Genomic DNA, 21,523 nt, shown 5'->3' with positions numbered 1-21,523 from the left:
ATAAAAATAGCCGTGCGCAGGCCTTGGGAACGGTAATGGAAGCCACATGTTGGCCAGATGTGCCCGGGAGCCACTGCCAGGAAAGCGGAGGGCCGGGAGCGCAGAACGCCAGCCCCGCCCCGCCGCGCAGACCCCGCCCTGCACCGACCAGGGAGGCGTGGCGCGCGTACATGGCAGAGTTTACTTTCTTGCGTTTCCCGAAATCGTGTGCAAGGACGTGGGTGGCCGGAGCCCGACTTCGCTCCAGGTCCCGCCGTAGTCCCTCCCGGGCCCACCCCTCAGTGCGTCTGCGTCTGCGCGTGGATGGAGCCCAGGTTCCGGGACTCCTGGGTCCTCCGCGTCATCTGAACCGAGTGGAGAGAGGGCGTCAGGGGAGTGCCAGCCGCCCACCCCCACACACCCCCGCCCCGCCTGGGACCCGCACCCCACCCACCTCCAGCAACGTGCGCTTCTCCCTCTCGCTCTTCAGCTCCTCCCAGATGTCAGTTAGCTTCTTTCTGCGGACGCGAGACCGAGGGGAAGGGGTGGGCCGGGCAGGCCTAGAGTCCGCACCCCTCTCCTCCCCGCCCCGCACCCCTACCCACTTACTCCAGCTGCACCCCCATCAGCTCCAGCGACCTCCTTAAAGCCTCCACCTCGTCCTTTATCCTCACCATGTCGTCTCTGTCACTTTTGCTATCTGTGAGATTTTGCGGGACCAAGGAGTGGAGGGTGGGAGTCATTTGGGGCTCTGGAGTCAGCATGATAGGATGTGGATTCTTCTGAGCAGGGGATACCTCTTCGGGGGGCACCTCCTCTTTGGGGGTGGCCTCATCCTTCGCTGGTGCCTCCTCCAGGAGAGTGGTAGCCTCTTCCTGGGGGTCGGCCTTCTCAAGGGCAGGCATGGACCCTGACTTGGACTTGGGCTCGGACTGGAGAGGGGAGCTGTCCCTCTTATCCAGGGGACGTTTCGCCATGCAGAGGGGGTGCTCCCCTGGCATGTGAACCTCCTCTTGGGACTGAGCCTCACTGGCCTCAAGAGACCTGGCGTTTAGCAGGGCTTCCTCCGGAGAGAAGTGATGGAACTGAGTGTTGTCTCGGGTGGAGGCCTCTTCAGAGAGCACCTGTTTGGTGGTCAAGACCTTTCCTAGGGTGTGGGCCTCGTCCCCAGGAGGGGCCATCTTTGGACCAGGTGGGACTTCTGGGACCGGTGCCTCATGCACAGAAAAGACCCTGTCTGGTCTGGGGGCTTTGTCCTCCAGAGTTGGGGTCTCCTCTAGGATAGGGACCTTATCTGGAGTTAGGGATTCCTCTGGAGTGGGGGCCTTATCTGGAGACAAGGTCTTCTCTGGGCTGCGGGCATTGTCCAGAGATGAGGTCTTCTCTGGGCTGCCGGCCTTATCCAGAGACGGGGTCTTCTCTGGACTGGGGGCCTTATCTGGAGATGGGGTCTTCTCTAGGCTGGGGGTCTTGTCCAGAGTTGGGGTTTTATTCACACGAGGGGCCTTTGTAAGGCTGCTCCGCTCTTCGCCCTGTGGTGATGGGGGTGAGGTCTCAGCCGAGGGCTGGGTACCTTGACAGTTTGAGTCTGGTTCCCCTTGGCCTGGGATCCTTCACACCACACCCCTGAGAACCAGACTCTGCCCAGGATCCCCACTCTCCCCAGTCTTGGGCCTCTCACCCGACTGGCTGCAGAGCGTTGCTGTGAAGGCTGGGTTTTGGCTCGCTTTCTGCCACTCTGGCCTGGACACCCACCGAGGAAACTGCTGCTGGAGCCTGTGAGAGCAGACCCTCAGGGGCCCGGGCCTACTTGGACCCCAAGCCTCTCCCCATCTCTGTCCCTCAGCACAACCACCCCAGGCCTCACCCCACTGCAGGGAGGCATCGACACTTACTGGAGTTTCGGGAAGGGCGCTTCTGACTGTCTCCGCTGGGTGTCCAAGATGGCCTGAAACATGTCCCCATCAGAACCGGGGATGGGGGCAGGGAGCAGCATTTCTTCTGTACCTTCCTCTTTCCCCCTCTGCCACCCTGCTCCTTACTTGGCTTTGCTTGGCCCAGTCGGGGCTGTCACCAGCTTCTTGACCGTAGGGAGGGCTGTTCTGGGCATCATCTTTTTGGGTTCCTTAATAGGAGCTGGGAGGGGAGAGGGGAGTGGGGCATTTGTTCACTCATCCATTCATCTAAAAGTCACTGTGCTGTGCACAGGGGACTAGTGACAGGAGATGAATCATATTTGACTCTGCCTCCTGGGAGCTCTGGGGACACTGACCATGGGAGCACCCCCAAAGAGCTGTCAGGGAAGGCTTCGTGGGGAGATGGCTCCAAATCCTGCCAGTTTTTAATCCATGCTTTTCAAAGACTTGTACTCGGCTTAGTGCCCATGGCTGGTTCAGACTCTTCTCCTTCCTGGACCAAGGCAACATCCTTCCCCCTTCCAGTCCGCACTCCCTTCTCTGTCTTCTCTATCACATCTACTCCCTAAGAGATCTCACCCAGCCTTATGGGTTTTATTATCATCAATAAGCCAACAACTCCTAAATTTTCATCTCTAGCCCCTTCCTCTTCCCTGAACTCCAGACTCATACCCGACAGCTCTCTCAATATTTCCACTTAACTTAGCATCACACACTTACCATAGCCAGAACTAAACTCTTGCTTCCCAACCTCCTTGCCCTCAGAATCTTCCCCTTTCCCACTGCTCCCCATCTTGCCCACTCACTCAGACGACAAAGTGAGGAGTCCTCCTTGATGCCTTTATTTCCATATGCTGCACATGCAAACCATCAGTAAGTCCTGTCTGCTCTAAACACATCCTGAATCCAGCCACTCATCCTCACCTCCACCACTAAGCACTCTAGATTGAGTCACACCGTCTTCACTAACCTGGGCTTGGGCTGCACCCACCCTGCCTAGGGTGTGCTCTCCCCACAGCAGCCAGAATGAGCTCATGTTCTATTGGGGAAGCAGACATAAACAAAAGGAGTAAACCATGTAGTGTGTTAGAGATTTATTAGTAGTACAGAGGAAGAATAAGCAGGGGAGTGTATGATTTTAAATGAGATGGTCCTGAGAAGGCCACACTGAGAAGGTGACATCAGAGTGAGCATCTGAAGGCAGTCACACAAGTGACATTCATATCCACGGACACAGGAACAGCTACTCTGGCACATGCACACATGCTGAAATTGACTTACACACACAATATCACACACAGATACAAACAAAATCCCCTGACTGTGGCTCGCAGTGGGCGAGAGCATGGATCCTAGAGCCAGACAGCAGACTTGGAATTCCTGCTCTATTACTCGCCAGTTGTGTGAGAACTTGGTTGGTAATTTAACCTTTCTGTGCCCCCATGTCCTCATCCATAAAACATGGAAAACAAGAACACACATCCTGTAGGGTTGTTGTGAGGTTTGAGTGACTTAATCCATGTGAGGTGCTTAGTGTCTGCCATATAGTCAAAGCTCAGTAAATGTTAACTATGAGGCCTGCTTCTTGTAGTGTGGCTGATTAGGTGCTCTGTGGAGCCCTCCCACTAGAGAGCAATTACATTCTGCTTAGAATACAATTTTAAGGCACTGTTGGACATAAAAGAGGTAGGAGAAGTCCACAAAAAAGGTAGGAACTGGGGCCAGAAAGGAAGTGAGAGGGCAGCACGACTTTGTGGCTACAGAGCCTGGGGCCAGTGATGAGGAGCAGGTGCCCCATGTTCTGCTCCTTTGGCTCGTCACAGGCCCAGAGCTCGGTAGCCAGACAGCAGCGAGAGTCTTGCACCACTTTCTTCTGCAGGGCTGAAGTGGTCTCCGGTGGTTGGTGCCCTCTGGCTACTGGCAGAAGTAAAAGCAAGTCCTCGCTGGAAAAAGTTTTCCCCTACAGAGGTGTACAGAACTCCCACACACTGAGATCATACACAAAGATCCTAAAACACACGAGAGGGCAGGCCACTGAGAGCAGGAGTCAGCAGACGCTACACACAGCAGATACTGGAAGTGTCAGGAAAAGAACACAGCATAGCTACATATAGTATATTTGAAGAAATAAAGGATGAGCATGCAACAAAAGGACCATTAGGTCCTGTTAGGTCCAGGAAGATTTTGCAGGGAAGAAAAAAAAAAAAAAAAGAATTCTGTACTACTAGAGATGATAAATAGCATATATGAAATAAAATGCAACGTGTAGGTTAAACAGCAGATTAAACCTAGATAAAGGGACTTTCCTGGTGGCGCAGTGGTTAAGAATCTGCCTGCCAGTGCAGGGGACACGGGTTCAAGCCCCGGTCAGGGAAGATCCCACATGCCGCAGAGCAACTAAGCCCGTGTGCCACAACTACTGAGCCTGCGCTCTAGAGCCTGTGAGCCACAACTACTGAGCCCGCGCGCCACAACTACTGAAGCCCACGCGCCTAGAGCCCGTGCCCGCAACAAGAGAAGCCACCACAATGAGAAGCCCACTCACCACAACGAAGAGTAGCCCCCGCTCGCCAGAGTAGCCCCCGCTCGCCGCAACTAGAGAAAAGCCCGCGCGCAGCAACGAAGACCCAACTCAGCCAAAAATAAATAAATAAATAGATAGATTTTAAAAAAAAAAAAAACCTAGATAAAATCTAGAGAGAGAATTAGTAAACTAGAAGTAGAATGAGACGAGTGAAAATTTGAAAGCAGTGTTCAAAGGAAGAGGTAATAGAAGCAGGGTCTGACTATGGCTGAGTGAGGTAGGTGGTGGTTAAATACTCTCTCCACACAGCAACTATAAAGCTGGATAAAAATGGCAAAACAACCATTTCAGTGCTTGGATACTGACCAAAGACATAAAATAATTGGAGAAGCACTTGTGCTTGATGGTGTTCTTGCCTGCTCCCATCCCTCCCCCACCCCCTACTGCCTTGGTCCATGTGGACATTCTGCAGGGTGGGATAGGTGGAGGATGAGCAGCTTTACTGCCATGGTTGAAGAGAACGCAATCAATATGGGGTGCAATCTTGGATTTGGCATTGGTTTCATTGATATGACACCAAAAGCACAAGCAACCAAAGAAAAAATAGGTCAGTGGGACTTCATCAAAATTTTAAACTTTTGAGCACAAAGGACACCATCAAGAAAGTGAAAAGACAACACAAAGAACAGGGGAAAATATTTGCAAATCATATGTATGATAAGGGCCTATTATCTAGAAAATATAAAGAACTCCGACAACTCAACAGTAAAAAGTCAACCCAATTAAAAAATGGGCAAAGGACTCAGATAGATTTTTTCAACATCATTAGCTGTCAAAGAAATGCAAAGCAAAACCACAATGAGATAGCACTTCATACTCACTAGGATGGTTACAATCAAAAGACAGATAATAACAAGTACTGGTGTGAATGTGGAGAAACTGGAACCCTCATACACTGTTGGCGGGAATATAAAATGGTGCAAACACTTTGGAAAACAGTCTGCCAGTTCTTCCCAAAGTTAAACCAGAGTTATCATATCACCTAGCAATTCCTTTCATAAGTATATACCCAAGAGAAATGCAAACACGTCCACATAAAATCTTGTACACTAATAAAGTTCATAGCCAAAAAGTAGAAACAACCCAAATATCCATCAACAAATGAATGGAAAAAAGTGATACAATAGAATATTACTGGGCAATAAAAAGGAATGAAGTACAACACATACTACAAAATGGATAAACCTTGAAAACATTATTCGATGTGAAAGAAGCCCATTAAGAAGACCATATATTGTATGATATCACGTATATGAAATGTAGGCAGATCTATCAAGACAAAGTAGATTAGTGGTTGTCTTGGGATGAGGAGGGGAGAATGGGGAGACTGGTGGGGTAATGGCTAAAGAGTACAGTGAGTGACAAAAACATTCTAAAATTGATTGTGGTGGTGTTGCACAACTATGACTCTACTAAACACCACCGAATTGTACATTTAAATGAGTGAATTGTATGGTATGTGAATATATCTCAATAAAGCTGTTAACCCCCGTTCCCCAAAAAAGGTGGCAGGCCAGATTTGGCCCACAGACCATAATTTGCTAACTCTTAACCTAAACACCCCAATAAAAGGCAGAGATTGTCAGACTGAATTAAAAAAGCAAGATCCAGCTATATACTGTGGACAACAGATTCAAAGACACAAATAGGTTGACAGTAAAAGATTGGAGGAAGATATATCACATAAATAGTAACTATAATAGTAACCATATATTAATATCAGACAAACTTCAAGATGAGAAAAATTACTAAAGAAAAAGAGGGAGAGGTTATAATGATAAACAGGTAAGTACATCAGGAAGAGATAACAATGACAAATGTACATGTGCCTAACAACAAAGCCTCAAAATATATAAAGCAAACACTGACAGAATTGAAAGGAGAAATAATTCAAAAATAATAGTTGGAGATTTTGTTCAGGAGAAAGGTTAAGACTTTGAATTCAGACTTGTAAAGTTAAATATACATGGTAAATTTCAAGAGCAACCACTAAAATAATAACAATAAAGTGTACTAATTCTAAATTAATGAAAAAAGTGAGATAAGAAAAAAAGGAGAAAATAAACATTTAAAAATGTTGTAAAATAATATGATTAATATAGTCTAAACTCATCAATTTATCACCAAAGAAAAAGACTGACAAACTAGAGTTAAAAAACAAAGGTGAGAGGGCAGACAGCAGAAGCAAGAACTACAATCCTGCAGCCTGTGGAACAAAAACCACATTCACAGAAAGATAGACAAGATGAAAAGGCAGAGGGCTATGTACCAGATGAAGGAACAAGATAAAACCCTAGAAAAACAACTAAATGAAGTGGAGATAGGCAACCTTCCAGAAAAAGAATTCAGAATAATGATAGTGAAGATGATCCAGGACCTCGGAAAAAGAATGGAGGCAAAGATCGAGAAGATGCAAGAAATGTTTAACAAAGACCTAGAAGAATTAAAGAACAAACAAACAGAGATGAACAACACAATAACTGAAATGAAAACTACACTAGAAGGAATCAATAGCAGAATAACTGAGGCAGAAGAACGGATAAGTGACCTGGAAGACAGAATGGTGGAATTCACTGCTGCAGAACAGACTAAAGAAAAAAGGATGAAAAGAAATGAAGACAGCCTCAGACACCTCTGGGACAACATTGAACACAACAACATTTGCATTATAGGGGTCCCAGAAGGAGAAGAGAGAGAGAAAGGACCAGAGAAAATATCTGAAGAGATTATAGTCAAAAACTTCCCTAACATGGGAAAGGAAATAGCCACCCAAGTCCAGGAAGCCCAGTGAGTCCCATACAGGAGAAACCCAAGGAGATACATGCCGAGACACATAGTAATCAAATTGGCAAAAATTAAAGACAAAGAAAAATTATTGAAAGCAGCAAGGGAAAAACGACAAATAACATACAAGGGAACTCCCATAAGGTTAACAGCTGATTTCTCAGCAGAAACTCTACAAGCCAGAAGGGAGTGGCATGATATACTTAAAGTGATGAAAGGGAAGAACCTGCAACCAAGATTACTCTACCCGGCAAGGATCTCATTCAGATTCGACGGAGAAATCAAAAGATTTACAGACAAGCAAAAGCTAAGAGAATTCAGCACCACCAAACCAGCTCTACAACAAATGCTAAAGGAACTTCTCTAAGTGGGAAACACAAGAGAAGAAAATGACCTACAAAAACAAACCCAAAACAATTAAGAAAATGGTCATAGGAACATACATATCAATAATTACCTTAAACGTGAATGGATTAAATGCTCCAACCAAAAGACACAGGCTTGCTGAATGGATACAAAAACAAGACCCATCTATATGCTGTCTACAAGAGACCCACTTCAGACCTAGGGACACATACAGACTGAAAGTGAGGGGATGGAAAAAGATAAATGGAAATCAGAAGAAAGCTGGAGTAGCAATACTCATATCAGATAAAATAGACTTTAAAGTAAAGAATGTTACAAGAGACAAGGAACGACACTACATAATGATCAAGGGATCAATCCAAGAAGAAGATATAACAATTATAAATATATATGCACCCAACATAGGAGCACCTCAATACATAAGGCAACTGCCAACACCTATAAAACAGGAAATCGACAGTACACAGTAATAGTGGGGGACTTTAACACCTCACTTACACCAATGGACAGATCATCCAAAAGGAAAATAAATAAGGAAACAGAAGCATTAAATGACACAATAGACCAGACAGATTTAATTGATATTTATAGGACATTCCATCCAAAACCAGCAGATTACACTTTCTTCTCAAGTGCACATGGAACATTCTCCAGGATAGATCACATCTTGGGCCACAAATCAAACCTCAGTAAATTTAAGAAAACTGAAATCATATCAAGCATCTTTTCTGACCACAACGCTATGAGATTAGAAATGAACTACAGGGGAAAAAACGTAAAAAACACAAACACATGGAGGCTAAACAATACATTACTAAATAACCAAGAGATCACTGAAGAAATCAAAGAGGAAATCAAAAAGTACCTAGAGACAAATGACAATGAAAACACGACTATCCAAAACCTATGGGATGCAGCAAAAGCAGTTCTAAGAGGGAAGTTTATAGCTATACAAGCCTACCTCAAGAAACAAGAAAAATCTCAAATAAACAATCTAACCTTACACCTAAAGGAACTAGAGAAAGAAGAACAAACAAAACCCAAAGTTAGAAGAAGGAAAGAAATCATAAAGATCAGAGCAGAAATAAATGAAACAGAAACAAAGAAAACAATAGCAAAGATCAATAAAACTAAAAGCTGGTTCTTCGAGAAGATAAACAAAGTTGATAAACCATTAGCCAGACTCATCAAGAAAAAGAAGGAGAGGACTCAAATCAATAAAATTAGAAATGAAAAAGGAGAAGTTACAACAGACACCACAGAAATACAAAGCATCCTAAGAGACTACTACAAGCAACTCTATGCAAATAAAATGGACAACCTGGAAGAAATGGACAAATTCTTAGAAATGTATAACCTTCCAAGACTGAACCAGGAAGAAGTAGAAAACATGAACAGACCAATCACAAGTAATGAAATTGAAACTGTGGTTAAAAATCTTCCAACAAACAAAAGTCCAGGACTAGATGGCTTCACAGGCGAATTCTATCAAACATTTAGAGAAGAGCTAACACCCATCCTTCTCAAACTCTTCCAAAAAATTGCAGAGGAAGGAACACTCCCAAACTCTTTCTATGAGGCCACCATCACCCAGATACCAAAACCAGACAAAGATACTACAAAAAAAGAAAATTACAGACCAATATCACTGATGAATATAGATGCAAAAATCCTCAACAAAATACTAGCAAACAGAATCCAACAACACATTAAAAGGATCATACACCATGATCAAGTGGGATTTATCCCAGGGATGCAAGGATTCTTCAATATATGCAAATCAATCAATGTGATATGCCATATTAACAAAATTGAAGAATAAAATCATATGATCATCTCAATAGATGTAGAAAAAGCTTTTGACAAAATTCAACACCCATTTATGATAAAAACTCTGCAGAAAATGGGCATAGAGGGAACCTACCTCAACATAATAAAGGCCATGTATGACAAACCCACAGCAAACATCATTCTCAATGGTGAAAAACTGAAAGCATTTGCTCTAAGACCAGGAACAAGACAAGGATGTCCACTCTCACCACTATTATTCAACATAGTTTTGGAAGTCCTAGCCACGGCAATCAGAGAAGAAAAAGAAATAAAAGGAATACAAATTGGAAAAGAAGAAGTAAAACTGTCACTGTTTGCAGATGACATGATACTATACATAGAGAATCCTAAAAATGCCACCAGAAAACTACTAGAGCTAATCAATGAATTTGGTAAAGTTGCAGGATACAAAATTAATGCACAGAAATCTCTTGCATTCCTATACACTAATGATGAAAAATCTGAAAGAGAAATTAAGGAAACACTCCCATTTACCATTTCAACAAAAAGAATAAAATACCTAGGAATAAACCTACCTAAGGAGACAAAAGACCTGTATGCAGAAAACTATAAGACACTGATGAGAGAAATTAAAGATGATACCAACAGATGGAGAGATATACCATGTTCTTGGATTGGAAGAATCAATATTTTGAAAATGACTATACTACCCAAATCAATCTACAGATTCAATGCAATCCCTATCAAAGGACCAATGGCATTTTTTACGGAACTAGAACAAAAAATCTTAAAATTTGTATGGAGACACAAAGGACCCCAAATAACCAAAGCAGTCTTGAGGGAAAAAAACGGAGCTGGAGAAATCAGACTCCCTGACTTCAGACTATACTACAAAGCCACAGTAATCAAGACAATATGGTACTGGCACAAAAACAGAAACATAGATCAATGGAACAAGATAGAAAGCCCAGAGATAAACCCACGCACCTATGGTCAACTAATCTATGACAAAGGAGGCAAGGATATACAATGGAGAAAAGACAGTCTCTTCAATAAGTGGTGCTGGGAAAACTGGACAGCTACATGTAAAAGAATGAAATTAGAACACTCCCTAACACCATACACAAAAATAAACTCAAAATGGATTCGAGACCTAAACGTAAGACCGGACACTATAAAACTCTTAGAGGAAAACATAGGAACAACATTCTTTGACATAAATCACAGCAAGATCTTTTTTGATCCACTTCCTAGAGTAATGGAAATAAAAACAAAAATAAACAAATGGGACCTAATGAAACTTTAAAGCTTTTGCACAGCAAAAGAAATGAAAAACAAGACGAAAAGACAACCCTCAGAACTGGAGAAAATATTTGCAAACAAATCAACAGACAAAGGATTAATCTCCAGAATATATAAACAGCTCATGCAGCTCAATATGAAAGAAACAAACAACCCAATCCAAAAATGGGCAGAAGACCTAAATAGACATTTCTCCAAAGAAGACATACAGATGGCCAAGAAGCACATGAAAAGCTGCTCAACATCATTAATTATTAGAGAAATGGAAATCAAAACTACAATGAGGTATCACCTCACACCGGTTAGGATGGGCATCATCAGAAAATCTACAAACAACAAATGCTGGAGAGGGTGTGGAGAAAAGGGAACCCTCTTGCACTGTTGGTGGGAATGTAAATTGATACAGCCACTATGGAGAACAGTATGGAGGTTCCTTAAAAAACTAAAAATAGAATTACCATATGATCCAGCAATCCCACTACTGGGCATATACCCAGAGAAAACCATAATTCAAAAAGACACATGCACCCCAATGTTCATTGCAGCACTATTTACAATAGCCAGATCATGGAAGCAAGCTAAATGCTCATCGACAGATGAATGGATAAAGATGTGGCACATATATACAATGGAATATTACTCAGCCATAAAAAGGTACGAAATTGGGTCACTTGTTAAGACATGGATGGATCTAGAGACTGTCATACAGAGTGAAGTAAGTCAGAAAGAGAAAGACAAATATCACATATTAACGCATATATGTGGAACCTAGAAAAATGGTACAGATGAACCAGTTTGCAGGGCAGAAGTTGAGACACAGATGTAGAGAACAAACGTATGGACACCAAGAGGGGAAAGCTGCGGGGAGGTGGGGATGGTGGTGTGATGAATTGGGCGATTGGGATTGACATGTATACACTGATGTGTATAAAGTTGATGACTAATAAGAACCTGCTGTATAAAAAAATAAAATAAAATTCAAAAATTAAAAGAAAACAAAGTTACTTTCTAGAGATCTTTTGCAAAATAACGTGCATATAGTTAACACTATTGTACACTTAAAAATGGTTAGGATGGTAAATCTTATATATTTCCTACCACAATTTTTTTAATTTTTCTGTGCCGCAGCTTACGGGATCTTAGTTCCCCAGCCAGGGATCGAACCTGGGCCCTTGGCATTGAGAGCACAGAGTCCTAACCACTGGACCACCAGGGAAATCCCTTACCACAGTTTTTTTTAAAGGTACAATAGAGAAGTTTTTTTTTAAAGTATGTGAATATAGTAACAAGAGACTGAATAAGAATATAGTAACAAGACTTTGAACAAGCATATAGTAACAAGAGATTGAACAAGAAAAAACAGTTGAAAAAATAAATATTAGAAATGAAAAGGACTATAACTGCAGATACAGATGAAATTTAAAAGATTATAAGAGGGGACTTCCCTGGTGGCGCAGTGGTTAAGAATCCGCCTGCCAATGCAGGGGACAAGCGTTCGAGCCCTGGTGCGGGAAGATCCCAAATGCTGTGGAGCAACTAAGCCCGTGCACCACAACTACTGAGCTTGCGCTCTAGAGCCCGGAAGCCACAACTACTGAGCCCACGTGCCACAGCTACTGAGCCTATGCACCTAGAGCCCATGCTCTGCAACAAGAGAAGCCACTGCAATTAGAAGCCTGAGCAGAGCAATTAAGAGTAGCCCCCGCTCGCCACAACTAGAGAAAGCCTGCACACAGCAACAAAGACCCAATGCAGCCAAAAATAAATAAATAAAATAAATTAAAAAAAAACATTATGAGAATATTATGAACAACTTTATATAAATAGTCAGAAAACATCGATTAAACAGATAATTAAAAAATATAACTCACTAAAACTGATTGAAGAATTTTAGTGAGATTTTTGGCCAGCCATGGTTACCCAGGGACCAGGAGACAGAATGCTGTTTGTGCCAGTCTCCTGAGGTGTAAGGTTTCCTCTCCCTCTGAATTCCAAGGTGAAGCCCTTTAAAGAGCAGTTGTAAAGGGGTCTTTGCAGATGTAATCAAGTTAAGAGGAGCTCATACTGGATTAGGGTGGACCCTAACCCAGTGACTGGGTTAGGTATCCTTATTAGAAGAGGGAAATTTGGACACAGACACAGAGGGCAGAAGACCTTGTAAATACAGAGGCAGAGAATGGAGTGATGCAACTGCAAGCCAAAGATTGCCAGAAGCTAAGAAGAAGCAAAGAAATATTCTTCCCCTAGAACCTTCACAAAGAACATGGCCATGCCAACATCCAGAATTTGGATTTCCAGGTTCCAAAAATGTGAGATATTTGTGTTGTTTTAAGCCAGGAGAAGGCAGGCAGGCAGGCAGGCAGGCAGGCAGGAAGAAAGGAAGGAAGGAAGGAAGGAAGGAAGGAAGGAAGGAAGGAAGGGAAGAAGGGAAGGAGGAGGGGAAGGAAGGAGAGAGAGAGAAAGAAAGAGAGAAAGAGAGAGAGAGAAGGAGGGAGGGAGGAAGGGAAAGAAAGAAAGAAAGAAAGAAAGGAAGGAAGGAAGGAAGGAAGAAAGGGAGGGAGGGAGGAAGGAAGAAAGGAAGGAAGGAAGAAAGAAAGAAAAGAAAGAAAGAAAGGAAGGAAGGAAAGAAAGAGAGAGAGGCAGAGAGGGAGGGAGGGAGGGAAAGAAGGAAGGAAGGAAGGAAGGAAGGAAGGAAGGAAGGAAGAAAGAAAGAAAGAAAGAAAGAAAGAAAGGGAAAGAAAGAAAGAGAAAGAAAGAAAGAAAAAGAAAGGGAAATGGTACAGGGAAAACTGGACAGCTACCAGTAAAAGAATGAAATTAGAACACTCCCTAACACCATACCCAAAAATAAACTCAAAATGGATTACAGACCTAAATGTAAGACTGGACACTATAAAACTCTTAGAGGAAAACATAGGAAGAACACTCTTGAACATAAATCATAGCAAGATCTTTTTTGACCCATCTACTAGAGTAATGGACATAAAAACAAAAATAAACAAATGGGACCTAATGAAACTTAAAAGCTTTTGCACAGCAAAGAAAACCATAAACAAGACGAAAAGACAACCCTCAGAATGGGAGAAAATATTTGCAAACGAATCAACAAAGGATTAATCTCCAAAATATACAAACAGCTCATGCAGCTCAATATCAAAACAACCCAATCAAATGGGTGGAAGACCTAAATAGACATTTCTCCAAAGAAGACATACAGATGGGCAAGAAGCACATGAAAAGATTGCTCAATATTACTAATCATTAGAGAAATGCAAATCAAAACTACAATGAGGTATCACCTCACACCAGTTAGAATGGGCATCATCAGAAAGTCTACAAACAACAAATGTTGGAGAGGGTGTGGAGAAAGGGAACCCTCTTGCACTGTTGGTGGGAATGTAAATTGATACAGCCACTATGGAGAACAGTATGGAGGTTCCTTAAAAACTAAAAATAGAATTACCATATGACCCAGCAATCCCTCTACTAGGCATATACCCAGAGAAAACCATAATTCAAAAAGACACATGCACCGCAATGTTCATTGCAGCACTATTTACAATAGCCAGGTCATGGAAGCAACCTATATGCCCATCGACAGACGAATGGATAAAAAAGACGTGGTACATATATACAATGGAATATTACTCAGCCGTAAAAAGGAATGAAATTGGGTCATCTGTAGAGACATGGATGAGTCTAGAGACTGTCATACAGAGTGAAGTAAGTCAGAAAGAGAAAAACAAATATCGTATATTAACGCATATTTGTGGAATCTAGAAAAATGGTACAGATGAACTAGTTTGCAAGGCAGAGAAAGAGACAAAGATGTAGAGAACAAACGTATGGACACCAAGGGGGGAAAGGAGGGCGTGGGATGAATTGGGAGATTGGGATTAACATATATACACTAATATGTATAAAATAGATAACTAATGAGAACCTGCTGTATAGCACAGGGAACTCTAGTTCACTTCATTGTACAGTAGAAACTAACACAACATTGTAAAACAACTATACCCCAATTAAAAAATATATATATATTAAAAACACTATGCACTTAAAAAAAAAAAGGGAGAAAGAGAGAGAGAGAGGGAGAGAGAGAGAGGGAGAGAGGGAGGGAGGGAGAGAAGGAAGGAAGGGAGGGAGGGAGGAAGGAAGGAAGAAAGAAAAAATTTTAGCCAGAAGCCAGATGTGCTTATAACTATAAAGAAATTGAAGTAGTTTAAAATCTTCCCATAATGGAAGAAAACAGGACCAGATGAATGTACAAGCAAGTTTTACCAGCTTTCAAGGAAAGATGATTCCCATCTTATGTAAGCTCTAAAAGATATTTTAAAAACAAAAAAACATATTCCTTAACTCATTCATGAGGCCAGTATAATACTGATAATCAGATGAGGACAGTAAAAACAAGTGCAAAAATCTGAAGGAAAAGAAAAAAAACTGGGAAGGTATCCCAACAGTATATGAAAAAATAATAAACCATGACCAATTTGAATTTATCCCAGGAATACAAGGGTGGCTTAATATTAGAAAATTCTCCAAATATCTTTATTACATTGACAGATTAAAGAAGAAAACCCATATAATCATTTCAAAAGATTCATATAAACAATTAGAAAATTCGACACCCACTCTTGATAAAAATTCTAAGCAAAAGAAATAGAAAGACCTTCCTTAACCAGACAAAAATATACCTACAAAAGATCTAAGCAAACATCATTGTTAAAGGGAAAAAGTTTGAAGCATTCCATTTAAAATCAGGAACATGGTAATGATGTTCAGCATCACTATTTCTATTCAATATTGTATTGCGATCCTAGCCACTAGAGTAAAACAAGAAAATGAAATTAAAAGATATAAGATGTGGAAAGGAGAGAGCCAAACTGTCATTACTCACAGAATAAATGACTGTCTTCATAGAAAACCTATTAAGGATTTACAGATAAATACTGAAATTATCAGCACCATGGCTGGCTATAAAATCAATATACAAAAATCAGTGCATTTTTATAGTCCTGTAATAAATAATAAAAAGGATATCTAATTTTTAAAATGACACAATAAAACTACATGCAGAAATAATAAATGGTGCTAGAACAAGTGATTGTCCATATGGAAAAATGTATAATTAGAGCACTCATTAAAATCAATGCTACATAGATAAAAGCATTTAAAAATGAAAAGCAACACTTTAAAAGTTTAAAAGAAAATATAAATGGATGGTTTTTCTGAATTTGGGGCAGGAAGGATTACTTAAACAAGAAAAAACCTGCTAACTATTAAAGATAAGATTGATATGTTTGCATTAAAATTAACTCCTAGATAAATATTGTATGTTATCACATATATGTGCTTATCACTTATATGTAGAATCTAAAAAACAAAACAAACAAATGAATATAACAAAATAGAAACAGACTCATAGACATAGAGAACAAACTAGTGGTTACCTGTGGGGAGAGGGAAGGGGAGAGGGGCAAGATAGTGGTAGGGATTAAAAGGTACAAACTACTCTGTATAAAATAATTAATGGGAATTCCCTGGTGGTCCAGTGGTTAGGACTTGGTGCTTTCACTGCCATGGTCCTGGGTTCAATCCCTGGTCAGGGATCCCACATAAAAATAAATTTAAAAAAATAAACAAACAAATAAGCTACATGGTGGGAATATAAATTGGTACAACCGCTATGGAGGACAGTATGGAGGTTCCTTAAAAAACTAAAAATAGAACTACCATATAATCCACCAATCCCACTCCTGGGCATATATCTGGAGAAAACCATAATTTGAAAAGATACCTGCACCCCAATGTTCATTGCAGCACTATTTACAATAGCCAGGACACGGAGACAACCTAAATGTCCATCGACAGAGGAACAGATAGAGAAGATGTGGTACATATATACAATGGAATATTACTCAGCCATAAAAAAGAACGAAATAATGCCATTTGCAGCAACATGGGTGGACCTAGAGATTATCACACTAAATGAAGTAAGTCAAACAGAGAAAGACAAATATCATATGGTATCACTCATATGTGGAATCTAATCTTTTTTAATGATATATAAATAAATAAATAAGCTACAAGGATTTATTGTACAGCACAGGGAATATAGCCAATATTTTGCAATAACTTTAAATGGAGTATAAGCTGTAAAAATTTTGAATCACTATGTTGTACACCTGAAACTAATATAATATTGTAAATCAACTATACTTCAAAAATTTTTTTTTTAATTTAGAACTCCTGTTCATCAAAAACCTCACTAAAAAAAAGAAAAGCCACAAACTGAAAGTATCTATAACATGTATAACACATAATTCAGAATATATAAAGGACTCCAACAATTATTACTAACCAGGGAAATACAAATGAAGTCCACAATGAGATGCTATTTTGTGTTAGATTCACGAAAATAATGAAATCTGGTAATACCAAGTGTTGAAGAGAATTTGGATCAGTATGATCTCTTATACACTGATGGTGGAGTGGTAAAAGTGTACAATCCCTTTGGAAACCAATGTGACTTGACCTCATAAAAGCTGAACATTTACATACCCTACACTCTAGCAGTGCCACTCCTAGGACTATATCCTAGAGAAACATTATACCTGCACACCAGAAGACAGACACATGATAGTGCTTATGGCAGCACTATTTGTAATAATAAATACTAGAGCCCTGCTGCTTCTGGTTCCAGCCCTGCAACCTCATCACAGCCCTCCTAGCCCCTCTTGTCTTTACTACTCAGCTCCTGCAACAGGAGTCCTGCTGCCAGAGGCTGGGCAAGTCCCTGAAAACACACACCATATCCAGAGAGCAGCTCCCAGGGGACTGAAGGCTTGAGGCAGACCTGGGGCCAGCAGTGGCTACTGGTTTATATTGGAAAGATAAAGGAGATTTTCTGTTTCCTGTTTTATAAATGTACATTTTTCACTTGGTGTCTTATCAAATGTTTGTGTTTAAAACATATAAACATCTACTATTGCCGTTTTCTACTTGGCTTTAGCAAACAACAATAAATGAATAAAAAAATAAAATAAAAATAAAAACTAGAAACAACGAAAATGTCCAACATCAGGAATAGACCAGATACATAAATTGCATTCAGTTCCACAAGGAATAGTATACAGCAGATAAAAAGAAATGAACTGCATCTACACACAACATGGATGAATCTTAGAAACATAATGTTGATTGGAAACAGCAAGTCCCAGAAGACCATAAACATATGATACCATTTTTATAGACCTCAAAAACAAACAAAAATAAATTAATTGATACATTGTTTAGGCACATACCAAAGTGAGTACATTTAAAAACTCAAGGGAATTATTCAAAATTCAGGGTAGTGGTCAGGGTTACCTTTGATGTTGGGGAAGTAGCGGAAGGGAAAGAGAGGAGCACACAAACCACTAGCAATTTCTAGTTCTCGGGTTTGGGTGACAGACCATGGGTGCTCATTATTAAGTTTTAAAACACATATATTATGTATATTTTTTGATTATGTGAAATATTACATTAAAACATAAATTAAAGACACATCCCACGAATACAGTGATGCATAAACAGAACTATTCACTGACACACTTAATAGATACATGAACACACAGTCTCAAAGACCCAGATACACTGATCCATACATTTCCTTACAAAATGAAACAAACCTAAACACATTCGTTCATGAGAATGACAGCCACATTCTCTGGAGAGAAGAACAGGAACATACTAACACACACAAAGTGACACATTCCTAACACTGACCACATACATTCCTACCAGTCCCATGGGGAGGTACCTCCTAAGGGGGTGTACTGGACCACTGGGAGACTATGGGTGTTTATGAGCCACTGGACTGGTGGATCGTCTCCCAGAGATCACCCCCCAATCCCAGGCTTCCCGGGCACCCACCTGATTCCCGGGATGCCACTTTCCGTGCGACCAGCTTCTTGATCTATGCAGAAAAGAAGTGTCAGAATCTGAAGAGGAGCCCTCACATTTCTAGGTTCCACCCTCATTTGTGGGTGGCCCTCCAGCTGTGTCCCATGAGAGCCACAACCCCCAACTTTGTCCAGAGTAGCCTGCCCCTTGCCACCTGAGTGCCTGGCTTCGTACTCACCGGGGGTGGTGGGAGCACAAAGTTATCTGGGAAAAGTCCTCTTCTGCCTTGAGACTCTCCTTCCCACCAGCCCTTATCCTCTGTGGTCTGGGAGAGCAAGATGCCACGGGGTGGTGAGCCAGATCCCCACGCTCCTTCCTTCCCCAAGCCCACCCTTCTCAACACCCCCGTCCCTGTGCCCTCCCCTGCCCTGTGCCTTTCCCACCTTCCTCAGTACTTTCACCTCGTCCCCCCTCCGCAGCGCCAACTCGTCTGGGGCCTCGGGATGGTAGTCAAACAGGACCCTGTAGGTCTCAGGGTGGGAGACTGAGGGGAGGTCAGTTCACTGAAGCCAAACCCCCTCCCCAAACCATTCATCGGCTCCCTCTTCCATCAGTCTAGCTGGGTCCCCCCCCCCCAAGTCAGAGTGGCTTGAGGGGGAGGATTTGAAGGACCCTTTGGCTGGGTGCTCACCTGTCCGCAGGTAGTCTGGAGGGCTGTCATAGTTCATGCTGCTCAGCTAGTGGGGCAGGGGGAGGAACAAGCTGAGCCCCCCAACCCCCCGCCCCCCCCCAGCCAAGAGGAACTCACCACCTCTTTGCCCACTCCACCCAATTTACCTTGGGAGGCCGCTGGGGACCAAGGCTGATTGAAGGCATGTCTGGGTTACCAAGGCCTGGTGGGGGATAGTGAGGTTAGGGGCGGGTGCTAATTCAGTTTAGGTCATGGGAGAGGTCAAAGGGGTGATGGGGCAAGATGTGTGGATCACAGGCTCAGGCCACTGGGGAGGGTCACTGAAGATTGTAGAGTCTGGTCACAGGGGTTCACGGGGTCACAGGGTCCAGGTCTCACTTGGGGGTCCACTGTCCAGCAACTCCACAAAGTTGGACGGGAAGGCTCCCAGCTGCCCGTTCTTCTTCCCCAGCCACCAGCCGTCCTCAATCTGGGGAGGGGGGAGGACGAAGGGGCATCTGGTTCTGCCCCAAGGGGCTCCCTAGGCATCTTAAACCCTGGTTCACCCCCCTCTCCCGATTCTGCCCGATGACCCCTCTCCTCCCTTGCTCCCCCACTTTCCCATTTCTGTGCCCCTCATCAGTCCCATCACCCACACCCTCACTGCACCCATGTCCCCTCATCCGGAGACGTACTCCATCATCTCCCCCCAAACCCTCTCATCACCTCATCCCCTCACCTCCTTTATCACTTCCACAATCTCCCCAGCTTGCAGTTTCAGCTCGTCCGCCTGCTCCGGGCTGTAGCTGAAGTTCACTTTGCACCATCTTTGGGGGCCTGGAGATTCGACGGGGTGACCTGGGGTCGGACGAGAGTGAGGCCGCTGGAGCCTCGGGCCCCAGTCAGCTGAGCTGGGGGACGGGCGGGCCGCGAGCGCCCCCTTGGTACTTCCAGGCCCCGCCCCAGGGCGGAGCATTGTACTCGAGAACCAATCACGGGCCGCCCAGAGGCCACGCAGTCCCGCCCAGAGCCGCGCCCGTCTCGGCGAGCTGGGACGACCTGGGGGGCGGGGGTGGGCTGCGCGCGCCCGCCCACCGCCCTGGCTCTCACCTCGGCGGCGCGCACAGCGCGGTCTCGGCGCCTCCCCCGAACCGCGGAGAGTCTCAGGGATCTGCTACGAATGAGCGCACGGGCAGGGGGGCTCTCAGCTCCCGAGGGCGCGCGCTGAGAGCCACGCCACCCCACCCCCCGCCCGACCTCCGGCCCGGCCTCACCTGCACCAGGCACTCGGGGAAGAGGCCACAACGGCCCCCAAGCTCTCCACGCAGCCAGCCCCGTGCGGGCCCCTTGCACACCTGCCGGACCACGTCCCCGGGCGCCAGGCTCAGCTCGTCCTCTTTCTGCGCGCTGTATCCGGCCAGGACCAGCGCCTCTGCGGGCGGAGAATGGCGCGGGCACGCGGCTCAGAAGAGCCCATTCAGGGCCGACTGGCCATGGCGCGAGTCCCAGGCCCCGTGTGGACAGCGGGAGAGCGGGGTGGTGGTATAGGCTTTTATCGCTATTTCCACGCAGTTGCATAGAAGAGCTACCCCAAACCCTCTGCACATACCCATGGCTTCCGGGGCGCCTTCCGGAGCCGAGCAAGAAGGATGGTGCAGTCGCGTTCGCAGCCGAGAACTGGGTCCAGGTAGGGTGGGACAAGCAGCGAGATTGTGAAGCCAAGGAGGCGGAGACACGAGCCGATAGGTCGGGCTCCAGGTGCAAGGAGTGGGTATGGGAGAGGGGGTGGCCCAGCTCGGCAGGTTCGGTCCCCAAACCAGGAGTGAGGACTCCGGGATCTCTGGCCAGTGCTGGGGTCACAGCTCCCCGACATGATCTTGTCTGCCTAGCCACCTAAGTTTCAGTCTAGCCACCTTCCCTCCTTCTCAGCCTTGGCCCTGAGGCTCCCACCCACCATTACTGGCCTACCCTCTCTCCGGGCTGACAAGCTTTTAGCTGCAGGGGAGGTGGGAAGAGGCACATACCAGCAGGTAGCAACCGCTCTCGGACGGGTCCTGGGTAGACGGGGTGGTTGCTCTGTGCGCACAAAGCTATTGCTGCTTTCCCTGGGAAGCATATTCCTCCCTGGACCCCCTTCAAGGGAAGAGGAAGAGCACAAAAACCCTTTCTTCAGGCCAAGGGGGCCTCGTCTGGTTTCAGAAAACATCCCCGGATTCTCCCAGGGGGAAGACAGGAAGGGAA

The 21,523-nt window shown here is 44.0% G+C and overlaps 1 protein-coding gene and 1 non-coding gene across 6 annotated transcripts; both read right to left on the bottom strand.

Moving 5' to 3' along the window:
• Window positions 1-162: 162 nt before the first annotated feature.
• Window positions 163-21,493, bottom strand: SH3D21 (SH3 domain containing 21). Of its 5 annotated transcripts, none has more exons than XM_059896958.1 (18): window positions 21,307-21,493; window positions 20,892-20,959; window positions 20,557-20,714; window positions 20,393-20,456; window positions 20,022-20,140; window positions 19,682-19,772; window positions 19,450-19,505; window positions 19,304-19,349; window positions 19,056-19,156; window positions 18,851-18,937; window positions 18,643-18,685; window positions 2,866-2,934; window positions 2,022-2,115; window positions 1,875-1,927; window positions 1,661-1,755; window positions 589-1,511; window positions 434-497; window positions 163-344 (listed from the first exon to the last, which is right to left on the bottom strand). In XM_059896958.1, exons 1-18 carry the CDS (start codon window positions 21,486-21,488, stop codon window positions 279-281), a joined length of 2,379 nt encoding a protein of 792 aa, XP_059752941.1. In that variant the 5' UTR covers window positions 21,489-21,493; the 3' UTR covers window positions 163-278. The 5 variants fall into 5 exon arrangements, with proteins under 5 accessions (XP_059752941.1, XP_059752949.1, XP_059752960.1 ...); XM_059896966.1 differs by having other exon boundaries at window positions 20,393-20,453; XM_059896977.1 differs by lacking the exon at window positions 2,866-2,934 and having other exon boundaries at window positions 21,307-21,492.
• TRNAE-CUC (transfer RNA glutamic acid (anticodon CUC)) lies at window positions 11,866-11,938 on the bottom strand. Its single transcript has one exon. It is a non-coding gene; the product is annotated as a tRNA-Glu (tRNA).
• Window positions 21,494-21,523: the final 30 nt, after the last annotated feature.

This window comes from Balaenoptera ricei, chromosome 1 (genome assembly GCF_028023285.1).
Source record: "Balaenoptera ricei isolate mBalRic1 chromosome 1, mBalRic1.hap2, whole genome shotgun sequence".
NCBI lineage: Eukaryota > Metazoa > Chordata > Mammalia > Artiodactyla > Balaenopteridae > Balaenoptera > Balaenoptera ricei.
The sequence above is the reverse complement of the archived record's forward strand: the minus strand, read 5'-3'. Positions and strand labels throughout refer to the sequence as shown.